Source organism: Belonocnema kinseyi, chromosome 5 (genome assembly GCF_010883055.1).
Source record: "Belonocnema kinseyi isolate 2016_QV_RU_SX_M_011 chromosome 5, B_treatae_v1, whole genome shotgun sequence".
Lineage (NCBI taxonomy): Eukaryota > Metazoa > Arthropoda > Insecta > Hymenoptera > Cynipidae > Belonocnema > Belonocnema kinseyi.
In genome coordinates this window covers 141,530,026-141,546,512 of record NC_046661.1, presented here as the reverse complement: position 1 = coordinate 141,546,512, position 16,487 = coordinate 141,530,026, and the positions used below count along the sequence as shown (strand labels likewise).

At 29.4% G+C, this 16,487-nt stretch overlaps 2 protein-coding genes across 3 annotated transcripts in view; one reads left to right on the top strand and one right to left on the bottom strand.

The window, feature by feature from the left end:
- The window catches only part of LOC117173467 (kappaPI-actitoxin-Avd3c-like), an 89,375-nt gene that overhangs the window by 42,514 nt on the left and 30,374 nt on the right, over window positions 1–16,487 (bottom strand). The window lies entirely within an intron of this gene.
- The window catches only part of LOC117173465 (NGFI-A-binding protein homolog), a 62,653-nt gene that overhangs the window by 28,662 nt on the left and 17,504 nt on the right, over window positions 1–16,487 (top strand). The window contains exon 2 of the mRNA XM_033362057.1: window positions 11,180–11,281. Within this exon, the coding sequence (XP_033217948.1) occupies window positions 11,180–11,281 (102 nt within the window). The remainder of the gene's footprint in view (window positions 1–11,179; window positions 11,282–16,487) is intronic.

The following is a 16,487-nucleotide window of genomic DNA, read 5'->3' as shown; positions in this document are numbered from 1 at the left end:
GGGAAGGTGGTAAAGTAAAAAGTAGGATCGCCTTTGAGGGGAGCAAAGGGGATGATGTTCTCTGAGCAGGAGAGCATGGAGAGCATCACCGCTGATGCAGAGTGACGGCAGGCAATGAGAGGCGAGGAGTGCTCCTGGAATTGTGGTGGGGGAGTGAGAGCAAGAGAGGAGGTCATGAGCAAGGGAGAGGGAAGGGGAGCAGTGGCGGGGTGGAGCAGCGGCGACTCAGTCCATCTGCCCGGTGTTTTGTCCGCCGCGGGGAGAGGAATCGTCGCAAAAACTCACCTAACCCTTCCTTGATTACAATGCCGGCAAAAAGCGAAATACTAACCGCCGCGCTGCCGCGCGCAAACGGGCGCTCCTAAGAAACTAGACCCGTTTTTGTAAACGGGAGCGCGCCCGGCTCCGTGAAGTATCGGACAAAGAACGCACACCCCCTGTCTTCTCTTCCACTCTTCTTCGGATGCCCACCACCCCTCCTCCCTCATCACCTCCTTCCCCGTAAACAATCTTATACACCCAAAAAACCTCCGTTTTTAACCAAATATTTGAAGTTTCAGCCAAAAATGGAATAATTGAATATTTTGTTAATAAAATTAATTTTCAACAATATCACTTTTCAACCAAAGAAATGCAATGGTTAAATATTCAGTTAAAGCAGTTGATTTTCAACCAAGAAAAACATATTTTTAACAAAATACTGAAAGAGCTATAAATTCTCAATTAAGAAAGATTTTGTAGTCAATAAAGAAGTTTCATCCTAAATATTATATAAAAACTTTTCAAATTTATCATTTTGCTTGAAAATTTAACTATTTGGTTGGAAATTCCTTTTTTTGTTTCATTAAAAACTGAAAAGTTTGAATAAAATTTTCTTCCACTAAAATTAATCAATTTTGAACGAAATAGCTGAATTTTTAACCAAAAATATTAGTTTTTTATCAAATTCGCCATTTTTCAACCACATACATGAATTTCTAATCGAATAGTTAAATTTTCAACTAAAAAAATTAATTAAAAAAAAGTTCAACAAAAATGAGTTGAATTTTCAACCAAGAAATATTTTTCAGTCAATGAAGAAAAAAAATGTCATCCAAAATGTTGATTTTTCAAGCGATGACTAATTTTATAGAAAATGTAATTTATTATCAAACAAAAAAAACGTATTTAAAAAAAAACACTTAAATTGTCAATCAAGTAGGTCTATTTTTAACCAAAAAAGGTGAAATTTCAACTAAAGAGTTGAATTCTCAACCAAGATAGATTTTTTAGTCAATAAAGAAAGAAAAATTTATTCTAAATATTTAATTTTCAAGCCAAAAATGTGAATATTCTACAAAAGAGTTTAATTTTCAACTTTTCACATTTCCCTCATCCTCGAAAATTTAAATATTTCCATGGAAATTCCACTTTTTTTAAAGTAAAAAAATTAACATTGTAAATTTAATTCTTACCTACTAAAAACAATGAATTTTGAACCAAATAATTCAATTTTCAAAAAAAAAATTAATTTTCAACCAAGAATATTCAACCAAAAATGTAATAGTTAATTTTTGTGATGAGTAAAAAAAAATTAGTTTTCGACCAAAGAAATTAATTTTTAACTAGAATGATGCATCTTTAAACATAAATGAAATAGTTGAATATTCCGTTAAACCAATTAATTTTCAACCAAGAATGAATCGTCCGACGAAATAGTTAAATGTTCAACTAAAAAAATTATTTTTTGCTAAAAAAGATAAATTGTCAACTAAAACTTAAACAATTAAATTTTAATTTAAAAAAATTAATGTTTAACCAGACAGATGAAATTTTAACTGAAACTGTAAATTAATGAATTGGAATAATTAAAATTTTCAGTTAATAAAATTACTTTCCACAAAAAAATTTCTTACAAAAAGAAAACTAATTTTTTTTCAAATAGTTACATTTTCATACAAAGTGATAAATTTTCAACTAAAATTATACATCCTTGACTGAAATAGTTGAATTTTAAACCAGAAAGATGAATTTTCAACTAAAGTGATGAATTTTTATCTAGAATAATTTAATTTTTGAACAAAAAGATAAATTTTCAACTAAAAAAGATGATATTTAATCAAAGAAATGAATTTTGAATTATGATGATGAATCTTCAATCAAAATAAGTAATTAAAAAGAAATAGTTTAACTGGAAACAAGTTAATTTACTTTCCAACCTAAAAGATGAATTTCCAACTAAATTGATGAATATTTAACTGAAATAGAAGAAAAAAAGCATAAAAGAATAATTTTCAAACCAGAAGTTTAAACTTTGACGAAAAAGATACATTTTCTACACACAAAAAATGATTTTTTAAGAAACAACGTGAATTTTCAAATAGTTGAAATTCCAATTAAAAAAGACACTTTTTAATGCAAATTTTTAATTTTTCAACTACGAAGATCAATTTTTATGCAAAAATAAAACAGTTACGTTTTGAATGGAAGAAGTTAGTTTTTAACAAAACTGATGAATTTTCAACTAAAATGATGAATCTTCAACTGGAATTGTTGAATTTTTTACCCAAAAGGTAAATTTTAAACTATAAAGATTTTTTTTTTTAAACGAATTTTCTTCAAAATGCATACATTTTTAAACATATTGTTTAATTTTTTATTTAAAAAATATCAATTTTCAACTAAATAGGCGACTATTTGTCCAAAAGTGGATACATTTTCAACAAAAAGTAGAATAGTTAAGTTTTCTGTTAAAATCTAATTGTTAATAACAACAAAATAACGGATTTTTCGCAAAGCTTTTTAGTAAAAAAAATTGATTTTCAACCAAGTAGTTACATTTTCAAAAAGAGATGAATCTTCAACAAAAAAAAAATTAATTTTTAAGAAAAGAGTTTAACATTTAAATAAGTAGTTGAATTTTTAACTAGAGAAAGATGAAATCGCAACGAACAATGTAACAACATTTTCTGTTATAATTCAGAAATATTTCTCCTTTGCAATACTACTTCTACTCTAAAAAGTATTTTTTTTTATTTGGAAAGGGCAACTTTCAAATTGTGATGAATTGTAACCTGGAACAAGGATTTTTTCAAATCCCTTTACTTCTAAATCCGAATTATAATTCTTTAAAAACATTTTTCAAATTTAATTTAAAATTTGAAAAAACTGTCTTCATAATGAAAAAATAAATCAAAATTATTTCTCTCATGAAACACTTCTGGCTATTTCCACCAGTGAGATTTCACTGGTTCATCTTGAGAGAGTGAAAATCATATAATTAACAGATGTAGGTTCTGAAATGAAAAAATTTGCTGCACCGAAAGAGAAAGGGAAAGAAGAAAGATGAAAAAAAAGTTTGTTGTTTAAATTTGAGATTTTTGGTGGAGAAATGAGGTACTGTGTGTAGAGCCAATTGACCTGAATAATCCCTTAGCAGCTCGTGGTACAGTCGTGTATGATCATCATCTCATCCTTTCTACCCGCAGCAATTATCCACTCGTCCGCCGCTCACTCTTTTCCTCGCGTCCTAAAGCACTTCTACTTCTTTTACTTTTTACTTTTTCCTCTCCTATTCTGTACGATTTTACCATGCGTACCTGACCGGGCGTCCACGTCTAGTCTGTCATTTACATAACGACTTTTTTTTGGCATGGGGCGCCCGTTTTTGTATCTGAGGAACGTGATGTGAGGAGGACCGAACGAACCTCTTTAGAAAGCAGAAATTGTTCTGCTCTGCAGGAATCATGTGTACGAGTATGTGCAGATGAAACTCAACTTATACTTTACTTCTTCATATACCACCCTGTAAAAACGCGCTTCCAATCTATTATATCTACTGAGTGAAAATTTCCAAAGCGAGTCTACAATTTTTGCTTTTGAAAGGGGAATTAAAACTTATAAGGTTTGAAAAATAATCTACTCATTATAGTATCAAGCCACATCATAAAAATCTGTTGAAAAAACTTCAATTGCTTATTTACAATGTGCGATTGAACATTTATGCATCGTTTGATTAACAAATTATTGGGTTAATTATAAATAATGTTGCTTAGCGCCGCGCACTGCTTCCTGCGGCAACCGCTCAGTGCGCCGCGCGCCGTCAGTTACCTTAAATTTGGCTTGAAGGCGTACTGCGCTTGTGCGAGCTCGCTTAAGAAGAACACGATGCGACAACCCGTTGCCATGGCAATAATAAGCGACGTGTTCTATTTGCGCACAGCTCGCGCAAGCGTAGCACTTCTACATGCCAAACTGGGGGCCACTCCATGCTGCAGTGACCGCTCCACAGTGGTCTAAAATAGAAATTTACTGTTCAGAATCCGTCTGCATAACGTATTTCTTGACGGATTTCAAATCTTTTGTTTTGTTTTAGAAATGTCTAGCATTATATTTTTAAGAGAACTGTTCTTTGCAATTTTTTAATTTTTATCACAGAGCAACATTATATAAGGAAACAAAATGACAAAATAGGCTATTTCAGCTTTGTGAATTTTTAATTCAAGAAAAAATAAAGAGAGAAATTCACTGATATTTGGAATTATTGAATCTGCATTTACAGAACAGAAAAATTCCAATAATATGTAACTTAATCATTGTAAACAATTTTGATAAATAAATACTTACTAGTGTTTTTTCTCAGTGAAGAAACTATTCGTTTCACGCTGCTCGCTGACATTTTTCATTTAATTCATCATTTATAACGAACAATTCACCAAAATTAATCAATTTTTAACAATTACCCAAATTATTATTTAGTGTCTCAAATCCACTTTGTTAATCAATGTTAGTTTATGTTCGGATAAATTCAGTGAAATCTCTGTCTCTTTTCTATGTAAACATAATAAATATTACTTTTTGTTTTAAAAAAATATTTATAACAATCATGTGCATAATTTTGAAGCATATTCGTTTGTTAAGCATCGCAAGAAGTATAATTCCAATAATAATTATTGAACATTTTTTTTACAAGGAAACGGCCATTTAAGACATTTGTTTGAACGAATTGTTATTAACAATCTGTAGTATTAAATTTTTTTTATGAAGCTCGAAGTACATAAATGCCTTTGAGGATAATTAATTTTTGATCACTTTTTGTCATAAAAATCAATTTAGTTATAAGAAAAATTTCTTTATTGATACTTTGTTTATAAAAGTGTTTATAAAAACAATTAATATTAAATTATGTCAATTGTTCGTTATAAATTATGAATTATTATTTCTTTGAAACTTAAACAATTTTGCTAAAAAATATCTTTTTTTTTTAAATTTAACTATTTTTGTCGAAATTTCGTCTTTTTGGGATGAATTTAACTTACAACTTCGAAAATTGTATTAAAAAATCATTTTTTGGTTGACGAATTTTCATTTTAGTTGAAAGTTTATCATTCTGGTTGAAGATAACATTGTTTTTTCGAAGAATTATTTTTTGTTTAAAAATTAATTTTTAACTGAAAGTTAAAGTTGAAAACTTCATCAGCTTAGTTGAAAATTCATTTCTTTGGTTAAAAATTGAATTATTTTGGTAAAAATTAATTTCTTTTAGAAACGAAAAAAAAATGTTTTTCTTTTGTGGTTTATCTGCGTGCAGCATCATTCAATGTATTGCTCGATTATTATTTACATATCGCAAATTATAAAAATTATAAAACAATACTTTCTGAAACAACACTTAGGTGCACCCAATTTTTAAACGCAGTTTAGAAACAAAAAAAATTTAGAAACACGTACTCGTTTATTAGACTAATTTCCAACCTTAACTAATGACACAATCCACTCTACCATTCTAAATCAAAGCGCGATTGTTTATTACGCTGAAAAAATTCTCGGTTGACCGACAAATGTTTGGTTGTCCTAACCAAATTTTTTAGTTGCTATAGAAGCAACACCCTGATTTTTTAGACTTGGAAAAAATATTATAGTTCTTACAAAATAGTTTTACTGAACGAACCTTATAATCGTAATCAAAATAAAATTATTTTTTGTCGAACGAACTAAACTTTGGTGGACCTAACAAAATGTTTCTGTTGGAGCAATACAATTTTTTTCAAAAAACAATTATTTTGTTAGAAAAGAAATTTATTTTGTAAATAAAATATTTTCTGCATGAGAAATTTTCGGAATACTTGGTGATTAGATGAGAGAGTAATTAATTAAGATATTTTTCGTAAATAATTTAATATACATTCAATAATTTCTTAATTACGTTCATGTATGTTTTTAGAATTGTAGATATTAAATACAACGAATAATAAAATTTACAATTGATTTACCTTGAAATACTTCTATTTGAGATCCTAGGCCCCATTTATCTAAAATCTGTTAGGCCACAACTCTTTTTTCAGCATTATTTTCTTTGATAGAAGTACAAAGAATATTAAAGATAAAAGTGAAGAGAGGTGATTTTCGCACGAATCCACTATATCGAAAAAATGTTCAGCTGCTCTTCATGATTCGAACGAGAGCGCATGCGTGGCTGCGTGTTCGGTACGCTCAGCAAAAAGTGCTTAACAAACCAAAACTGCTCAACAAAATTATTTTGTTGCTGGGACATTTTTTTTCTCAGTGTGCAATTGGATAGGATCCCAGTGGCCACCCAAGTCCTAAATTTTAGGATATCCCAGTGCCCACTGGTGAGATCTGACTGGAAAATAATAGCGAAAAATCTCGACAACAAAGTGTAAACCCAGTTCAAGGAATTAAGAGAAAAAAGTCTGGTTACACATATCAAATCAAGTAGAAATTCGTGTTTCCTGTTAAAAATATTTCTTTGGAGTCTAAAGAAACATGTTCAACCAATATACAGAAACATTCATACTTGATTAAATATGTTAAAATTGACTCTGTCCAAATGCTGTCCACAACGTGGACTGTCTCTCTCCTAAATGGGATGATGTTTTATCCAATCCGATGCATGAACGAGTAGAGGGGATTCATATGATTATACTTGAAAGAAGAAATTTGGCAGTATCGACTGAAAGGAATTGGAAAAGAAACGAAGCCATTCCGCCTAATAGCCATCGGTTGTCCCAGCAGTTGGACAAAAACATGTGCATCGCCATTCTATCTATGTTTGTGTACCAAGCAAGAGCGTGCCATAAAAATCTCACAGGACGAGTAGTCACCCTGCGCCGGATCGCGTCGCGTCGCGTATATAGCGTGAGACCGACGCGACGTAATAATAAGACCCGTTGGCCAGTTTTTTAAACCCCCTCCTCCTTCCACCTTCTTCACCCTCCACCTGTCCTGCTTGGGCCTGCTTGGGTCTCTTCGGCTGCCGAGTGGACCCCCGCGCCTCATTCATTCTCTCTTCCTCCCTCTCTGTATTTCTCGTACTCTCCTCTCGTCTGCCCGTTGTATTAATTTATACGCGATACGTGTGTGCACGCCGCGTTTTTCTCCCTCTTCCACGAAATTTGCAAGAAACTAGTCAGTACACCCTGACCGTTTACTGACTCTCCTCTGCACAAAGGTATGTCGGCCTGTCAGAAGAGGGGTAGCGTTATTTCAAATTATAGATCTCCTAGTGGATTTTTCTGCAAAAAACTCTACTGTTTCGTGCTTGATCGGTTAAACGTTTAAACAATTCGAATAATTTATTTGGTTAAGCGTTTAGACTTTAGGCAGGGGGAGTTCTATGTCAGGATTCCTACCTTATCGACGTCGAAATTATTCTAGAAATTTTAGTTGTTAATAGCCTTGTTAAGTGACACGAAATGATGTTGCACATTTGTGAGAGATGGATTTGCGTAAGCAGCTTCATGGTTATTATTTATTATCTCAATTAAGCATTTCAGGTAAACACTTTCAAGATTATATTTTGATTTGTCTTTGTATTTTATACTGCCTAATAGTTATTATAAAATCAAGGACAAACAAAAATACAACTTAGAAATAGTTTACGCAAAATATTTGAGATAAAAATTAACCTTGAAATTGTTTACGCAAATTCATCTGTTACAATTGCGCAGTATTAGCTTGTGACGTCATCGAGACACTTCGAGAATATTCTAGGAACTTAGCGCGGACACGAACCACTTCAAATGTGGAACGTACATGATGTCGGCAATGGGGGAATATTGATATAGTATTCCCTCTGCCTATCTACTGAAATTTGCTCTCGATTAAACTTTCTATTGTTTTCAGCTCCTTATTTTTTATTTAAACTAACTTCACTTCATTAAGAAAATCCAACTACTTTTTTCGAGAAAATTCTGTTTGGTTGAATACTACTACTATACTTTGGGTTGAGAATTCACCTTTCTTGATTAAAAACTTTATTATTTTAATGAAAATGCAACCATTTTTTTGAAAGTCATCCTTTTCGGTTAAAAATTCAAATGTGAAAATTAACCTTCTTGTTGAAAATTAAAAAAATTAGGTTAAGAATTCGAAAATTAGGTTGATTTTTTTTCTTGACTCAAACATGTTCCTTGGTTGAAAATTCAACCTTTTTGTTGGAAATTTATCTTATTGGGTAGCAATTTGGGTAGCATATTAATCTTTTTAGTGACTAATTTATCTTCTAGTGAAAAAATTAATTTTATTGGTCGAAAAGTTAACTATTAGGTTGAAAATTCCTTTAAAAATGTAATATATTTTGTTGAAACCTCGTGTGTTATTTTAAAAATTATTCTTTTTTTGTAGAAAATTAATCTTCTAGCTTGAAAATGGACTTTTTGATTGAAAATTAGTTGTTTTTTTATTAAAAATTATTTTTTTAAATTATATATTCATATGCTTGTAGAAAATTGTAGGTATTTTTTGGTAGTAAATTCCGTGGTAAATTAATCTTTTTGATTGAAAATACGTTTTTTAGTTTAAAATTAGACTAGTATATTTAAAATTATGCTTATTAACTATAAACTTAGCAATTCCATCTTTTTACTAAAAATTTGTCATTTTCAATGGAAATGTTATTTTCTTGTATAAAAATTTAACTGTTGAATTTTGTTGAAAAATTGTTTATTTTTTTGGCGTAGAAAATTCATGTTTTAGCTAATAATTCAATTATTGTGTTAAAAATGAATTTTTATTTAAAAGTTAATCGTTTTAGGTAAACATTCATTTCATTATTAGAAAATTGAGCTATTGTAATTTTCATGGAAAGTTTATCTGTTCTGATATCAATTTAATCTTATTGGTTAAAAGTTTAACTATTTTCTTGAAAAATTATTTTGAAAAAATCAATTTTTTAAATTAAAATTGAACTGCTCTATTTTTAGTTGCAAATTAATTTCTTTGGTTCAAAATTCGTTTTTTTTTTTAATTATTTTTTTAACTGAAAATATCATTGTTCCATTTTTGTTGAAAATGTTGTTTTTAATTGACAATTAATTAATTGGGTTCAAAACATGAATTTTAGGGTTTAGGATTCAATCAGTTTCGTAAAAAAATTAATATCTTTAGGTTGAACATTTATCTTTTTATGTTAAAAATTCATACCTTCGGATTGAAAACTCAACTGTTTTACAGGAATTCTTCTTTTTTACTAGAAAATCCAACTTTTTTGATGAAATTTGTTTCCATTTTGACTGAAAAGTCTTCCTAGTTCGAAAATTCAGGTCTCCTGTTGAAAACTGGTCTTTTTTTTAAGATTAGCTTGTTCCTCTGTTTAAGCTGAGGATCCAACTAATTTCTTGAACTTTTTTAATGACAATTTTTAATAAATGTTTTAATTTTTAAATTTAAATTTTTTCAGAATTCATTTTTTTATAAAAGATTCATCACTTTGGTTTAATATTAATTTTTTAAACTGAAAATTTAATTCTTCATGTTTGGTGGAAAATTCATGTATTTTACATTTGTCTAAAGTAATTTTTGGATAACCCCTTATAAAATGCTCAATGACTGTTGTCACTTAAAGTGTCAAAAGTAAAGTTCGAATCAAACATTTCGTTTGCATTAAAATAACCCGTGCAGAAATTCCAATTTGGATCTGATCGGGGCCAGATCCGGCAGAATTTGGCCCAAATCAGGCTATCTGGATGGGGCCAGACTCGAAATGAAACGCGATGCCCGATCGGGGCCCAAGCGCTGCGCCCAGAGATAACCATACCTGGCCCCGATCGGGCCCATATTAATTTATTTTTCTTATTCTTAATTAAAAGGGATTCTTAAATAATGTAATTTTAAAATCGAATATGTCACCTCCTTAACTGAAATCTGAGAATATAAATATCAGGATATGTAACAGATCGCGATATGAAAAAATTGGAGTATGTCAGACACTTTTTTCGAGCAAACGGAAAAAGTCAAACGACGCAACACAACAGCCAGCATTTGTGTATGATAAACCATTTACGTATTTTCTAATGTATTTTTGGTTTCATTTTCTAAATAGAAGTTTCTTTCAATTTCTATATTGAACCTAAATGTGGAAAGTATCAAATCACCTAAAAATACATGAAAATAAATATGTTTATGACGTCATTGTTGATCTAATTCGTTTTCACAATCAACAAATGAAATATTACTTTTGTTACTTTTCTTATAAATAAATCACCTCATTTCAAGGTTAGGTTTCTTCTTAACATTCTTAATAAATTTACTTATTATAGTCTTCAACAAGTAATTCAGGAATATTTTGAAGTATACTATACCTACGCATTCGTCTTGTGCTCACTTTTGGCATTTTTTCCCACTTATTTTGTCACTTTTCCAAATAACAATAGAAATATTTTTGACGCTTGACACGTTGAAACTTGGGCGATTTGGAGTCAACCCACTTTAGTCCCCGAAATTCATGGAGCGCCATCTACTGGCAAGCTTCGATGTTAAGTCGGGGTCTAGACGGGGCCAAATTTAACAACCACAAAATTATGGGCCCGATCTGGCCCAAATCGGAAATAAGGCAAACATTGGCAATTTCTGCACGGGTATTTGTCTCCTACAGGTGTAAGGTTATTTTCATACCTTAAAAAAATTTGGAACAGTCAGGGAAAAAGTTAGGGAATTCCGAAATAGAAATTTTTTAGCAATCATGACTAATGACTGTACACTGATGTATAATTGTATATCTATAACGCATATAAATTTAACCTCGAGCGTCCCGAATCGCAGAACAGGACTGGCTTTCTACATCACGTCGCATAAACAATACTAATTGTTCAGAAGCCGATCGTTAATTGTCTTACATGCCTCCACTTCTATCCTCTTGTGTTTCTTATATGACTCAATCATTCTTTATTTATCTTTCCAGTGGTGCAAACCTCGGTACCCCAGAACGAGGCGGAGTTGCAACTTTATCGAGTTATGCAGAGAGCCTCTCTTCTTGGATACTACGACACGCTTCTCGAAATGGGTATAAGCATCAACATTAATTAATCATTCCATGTGTCTAGATTCTTAGATCGATGCGTTATGACGTCTATTTACATCGCAACATTTTTTGTTGCAAGTATTCTAAACACGGTGTGCCCACTCTAATGTATTTGGGGGGGGGGGGCTACTTATAGATTGTGGCGAAATGTGAGATCCGCGCCACCTAGGGGACGTAGCAAGAACTATTGTCTACTGCAACGATCCCCCCTCCTTCCCTTCTCACCATAATTTTTAGGAAATATATTATAAGCCTAGATGCGGCACGTGTATAGTTCGAGAAACTAATTGTAGATCGCGCTCCCGGCGAAAATTGCCCGATCCCCCCATGCCTCTCAACCCGAAGATCACACCCGCCAACTACTTTGCCCCTGCAACCTTCACCCGTCGAACAAGTCCATCAAATAGCCGCTACTAAGTCGGTAAATACTAAATACTTAAAAATATAAAATACAAATTTTATATTGAGAATTTTGATTTATTATTTTCAATTAATGAATCAATTATTTGAATAAATTTTGCATCAAGAAAATATGTAGATGCATAAGATTTACTTTTAAATTGAATTAAAATGTAATTTCAAATTCTACCAGTTTTATAACCAACAAATTGTTTTAATGAAAATTTAACTTTTTGGCAGCAAATTAATTTTATTTTATAAAAAATCATATTTTTGTTGAAAATTCGACCTTTTTATAGGTAAATCGTCCTCTCGGCTTTAAAATTCAAAAATTTTGGTAAAAATTAATATATTTTGTTGAAAGCTCGTGTAATTTTGGTAGATCATTCATACAATGCTGGAAAATTCATTTCTTTGGTTAAAAATTTAACTATCTTGTTCGCAATTTATCTTCTTTAATTGAAAATTAAACGACTTGGTTAAAAGTTGAACTTTATCATTAAAGATTCATATTTTTAGAAATCGCCTTGATCTTTGGGGTTCACTCTTTTGTTGAAAATTTAATTCCTCGATTTAGTTTTAAATTAATCTTTTTTTAACATGTAACAATTTTCTTGACATTTTGGGTTTTTTGTTTTGTTCAAAATTAATTTTTTATCTGAAAATTGCAATTTTCCATTTTTGTTAGAAGTTTATACTTTATAAGTTTAAAATTTAATTATTTGGTAGAACATTCTTTTGTTTTGCTGAAAATTCAACTTTTTGGTCGAAAATTAATTTTCTTGATTTTTTTACATCGTCTTTTTATTAAAAATGCAATTGTTAAGTTCTAAATTAGTCTATTTTGATTAATGATTTAACAATATGATAGAAAATTAAAGTAGGACTACTTTGTAAATGAACTTCTCCGTATTTTTATCGTGTTCGTTAAATCTAGTTTTTTTTCAATTATATTTCTGCAATTTGGTGTTTTATGTTAAAAATTACTTTTTTCTGAAAATTGCAACTTTTCTATTCTTGATAAAAAATTTATATAGTATTTCGAAAATTTCTCTTTTAAAAGAGACCAGACGAGGGATTAATTTAACTAAGCTTTATTAATTTTTTTCATTTAGCTAAATTCTGAATTAATTTAAAATTTATATACTTTTTAAATTCATTTAGTATCCCAAAAATGTCCCTTTTTTAAAAAGAAACCGTAAAAGAAATTAATTAATTTTACCATTATAATAATTATAATAATTTTAGGCCCTCATTAATTTCAATATTTTCGGCGTGCATAGACAGCCCCGAGTCAGCTATAGATATGGCTGGCGAAGGCAAGCGCGAGAATCGAGAAACAGAAAATCACCGGCACTTTCGATTTGGCTTCGGCTTGGCCCCATCCCTCCCGTAGACGTAGGCAAAAGACGCGGTTGCCATAGAAACGTCGAAAAGTTGAAGAGGGCAGCACCTCGAACCATGCAAAAATGTAGTTAGATATATATATATATATCATTCTCCCACTCCGATCTCCCGTGCCGCATCTATGCTTATAATATCTTTGGTTTTTAGGTTATGTTGACTTCTCTTTCTGAAATAAATGCATGAATAATAATAACCAATAAAACAAACCAAAAATTGAACAAAATAAAATCTATCATCGATCAAATGCAATCAAATGTTCAAGTCTGTTGCAAACGATCTATCATAGAAAGATTCCAACAGACTTTAACATTTGATTGTTCGTTCTATACAGACTTTAACACTTTATTGCATTTGATCGATTATCGATTTTATTTGGTTCCATTTGTAGTTTGTGTTATCGGTGAAAATCCATTGTGAATCCAAGTTCATCACGCAAAATAAAATTTAATTCTTGCAGCTACAGTGAACCAGTGATCCCAGATCTGAAACGAGATGCGGTTCAATGCTATGACACGTCTATGTCCGTGTGGATATGGTAGGAGACGATATAAATGCCTGGGTTGCGCGCGCAACCCATTTCTCCTCTTCTGAATTTGAAAACTCGAAGGTGCACAATTGCCGGTCGGAACACTTCGGCGGTTCTATTTATATCTCTATCTGCTTTGAAATAAAATGAAGAGATTGGGATTATAATATTTCCAGATTTCGATGCTGGGCTGGCAATTCTCATGATTTGAATACTTCGCGCGCCTCTTTAATGCGTGTATTTTGAGGTTACGTTGGTGATTTTGGAATTCATCTCGTTTGGATAAAAACTCAATTATTTGATTGAAAAATTAATTATTTTTTTTAAAAATGTAACTATTTTGTAAACAAAGTCCTCTTTTCTATCCAAAATTCAACTACTTTGTTAAAAATTTTATTTCTTTTATTTGAAGGTTCATCTCTTTCGTTGAAAATACATTTTTGAAACTGACAATTAATCTATACCATTTTTGCTTAAAAAATCATGTATTTTATTAACAATTCGTCTTTCTTTGTAAAAATTAAATTGCTTTATGGAAAATTTATACTTTTTGATTAAGAATTACAGTTTTCGGTTGAATTATCAACTGTAAATATTTTTTGGTTGCAAAGTTGTTTTGTTGTAAATGCAACTATATTGTTAAAAATTAAAATCATAATTTTTGTGTGGAAAATTCGATTATTCACTTAAAGTTGAACTACTTATTAAAAAAATTAATTTTTGCTTATTAAAGATTTATAATTATAGTTGAAAATTCAACTATTCGCCTTTAAATTAGGTTAAAAATTCAGGTTTGTTGTAGATAAATAATACTCTTTTTGACTTTAAAATTAAAAAATTGATTAAAATTTAATTGAACTTTTTTAGTAGAAATTTAATCTTTTTGGTTGAAAATGTATCATTTTTGGTTAAAACACCAATTATTTGATAGGAAATTAATTTTAATAGTTAAAAAGTAAACTTTTTGGTTGAAAATTGATATATATTGTTAATTAGATTTTTTCCTAAAATAAAAAAAACTGCAAAATAAAAAAATTTCCTTGAAATCTTCCGGATTCTTTTTTTTTTAATTTTTAAAATGTTTTCAAATACTCACTTAAAATTTATTTGTCAAAATAAAAAATCATTTTCAATGTTCTTAGCAATCACAAAAATTTTTGTTATTCTTTTTAAATACTGTACAATTCTCAAAAAACTTTTTTTTTAATCTGCAGAAGTCTAAATCGTGTTTCAAATTATTTGAAATAGTTTCAAGTTTTAAATTAATTCTGAATCTTTTTTTAAATTAAAATTGTAGCGTTTAAACTTTATATTCAGCTCATTACAAATTTAACAATTCAAGGCTTTCTATTTCGAACCATTCTGTTCAAATTTGTATAGATTTTAACAGTTGTTTGTAATAGATTGTTTTAAATGAATGGTCAAATATTGCTGATAATTAACGAAATTTTCTTTTTTAATTAAAAAATTTCAAATTGAATGGGTTAAAAATAAAAATTTTTAGACTGAAATAATATTTCAAGTCATAATCGAAAACAAATAAATTACTTTTCTGACAAATAATTGGTGTTTTAACTAATAAAATTTACAGGATTTAGTTTAACCAAAAATGGAATAGTTCAATTTCCAGATAAAAGCTGTCATAAAAAATTGAATTGAACAAGGAAAAAAACGAATTTTCAACAAAATTGTTACATTTTCAAAGGAAAAGGTGAATTTTTGACCAAGAAGATTAATGTTCTATAAAAAAAACGATTTTCAAACTTAACCAATATATACGATTAACTTTTAATCAATCCTATAATAGTTACATTTTCAGATAAAGATAAATAATTTTCAACGGAAAAAATTTATTTTCAACAAAGTTGTTGAATTGTCAACCAATAACATGAATTTTCGACCAAGAAAATTAATGATCTACAAAAAAAGACAAATTTCAAACAAAATACATGAATTTTCAACGAAATTATTCAGTTTTAAAGTCAAAAAGACGAATTATCTACAAAAAGTTGAATTTCTTAAGTGGAAAATATGAGTTTTCAATCAAAGAGTTAAACTTTCAACCAAAAAGTTAAATTTTCAAATATAATTATAAAACCTTGTTAAAAAAAGTCATTTTTTTACAAAGTAGTTCAGCTTTTAGTGAAATAATCGACTTTTAAACCCAAAAAAATGTACAGTTCATATTTTAACCAAACAATTGAATTTTTGACCAAAAATGATACATTTTCAACCAAAAAGATTAAATTTCTACTAAAAAAGGTCAATTTAATTTTAATCAATTTTTTAATTTTAAAATCAAAAAGAGTATTATCTACAACAAACCTGACTTTTTAACCTAATTTAAAGGCAAATAGTTGAATTTTCAACTATAATTATGAATCTTTAATAAGAAAAAATTAATTTTTTTAATAAGTAGTTCAACTTTAAGTGAATAATCGAATTTTCCACCCAAAAATTATGGTTTTAATTTTTAGCAATATAGTTGCATTTACAACAAAACAACTTTGCAACCAAAAAATATTTACAGTTGATAATTCAACCGAAAAATGTAATTTTTAACCAAAAAGTATAAATTTTCCATAAAGCAATTTAATTTCTACAAAGAAAGACGAATTGTTAATAAAATACATGATTTTTTAACCAGAAATGGTATAGATTAATTGTCAGTTTCAAAAATGTATTTTCAACGAAAGAGATGAACCTTCAAATAAAAGAAATTAAATTTTTAACAAAGTAGTTGAATTTTTGATGGAAAAGAGGACTTTTTTTTACAAAATAGTTACATTTTTAACAAAATAATTAATTTTTCAATCAAATAATTGAGTTTTTATCCAAACGAGATGAATTCCAAAA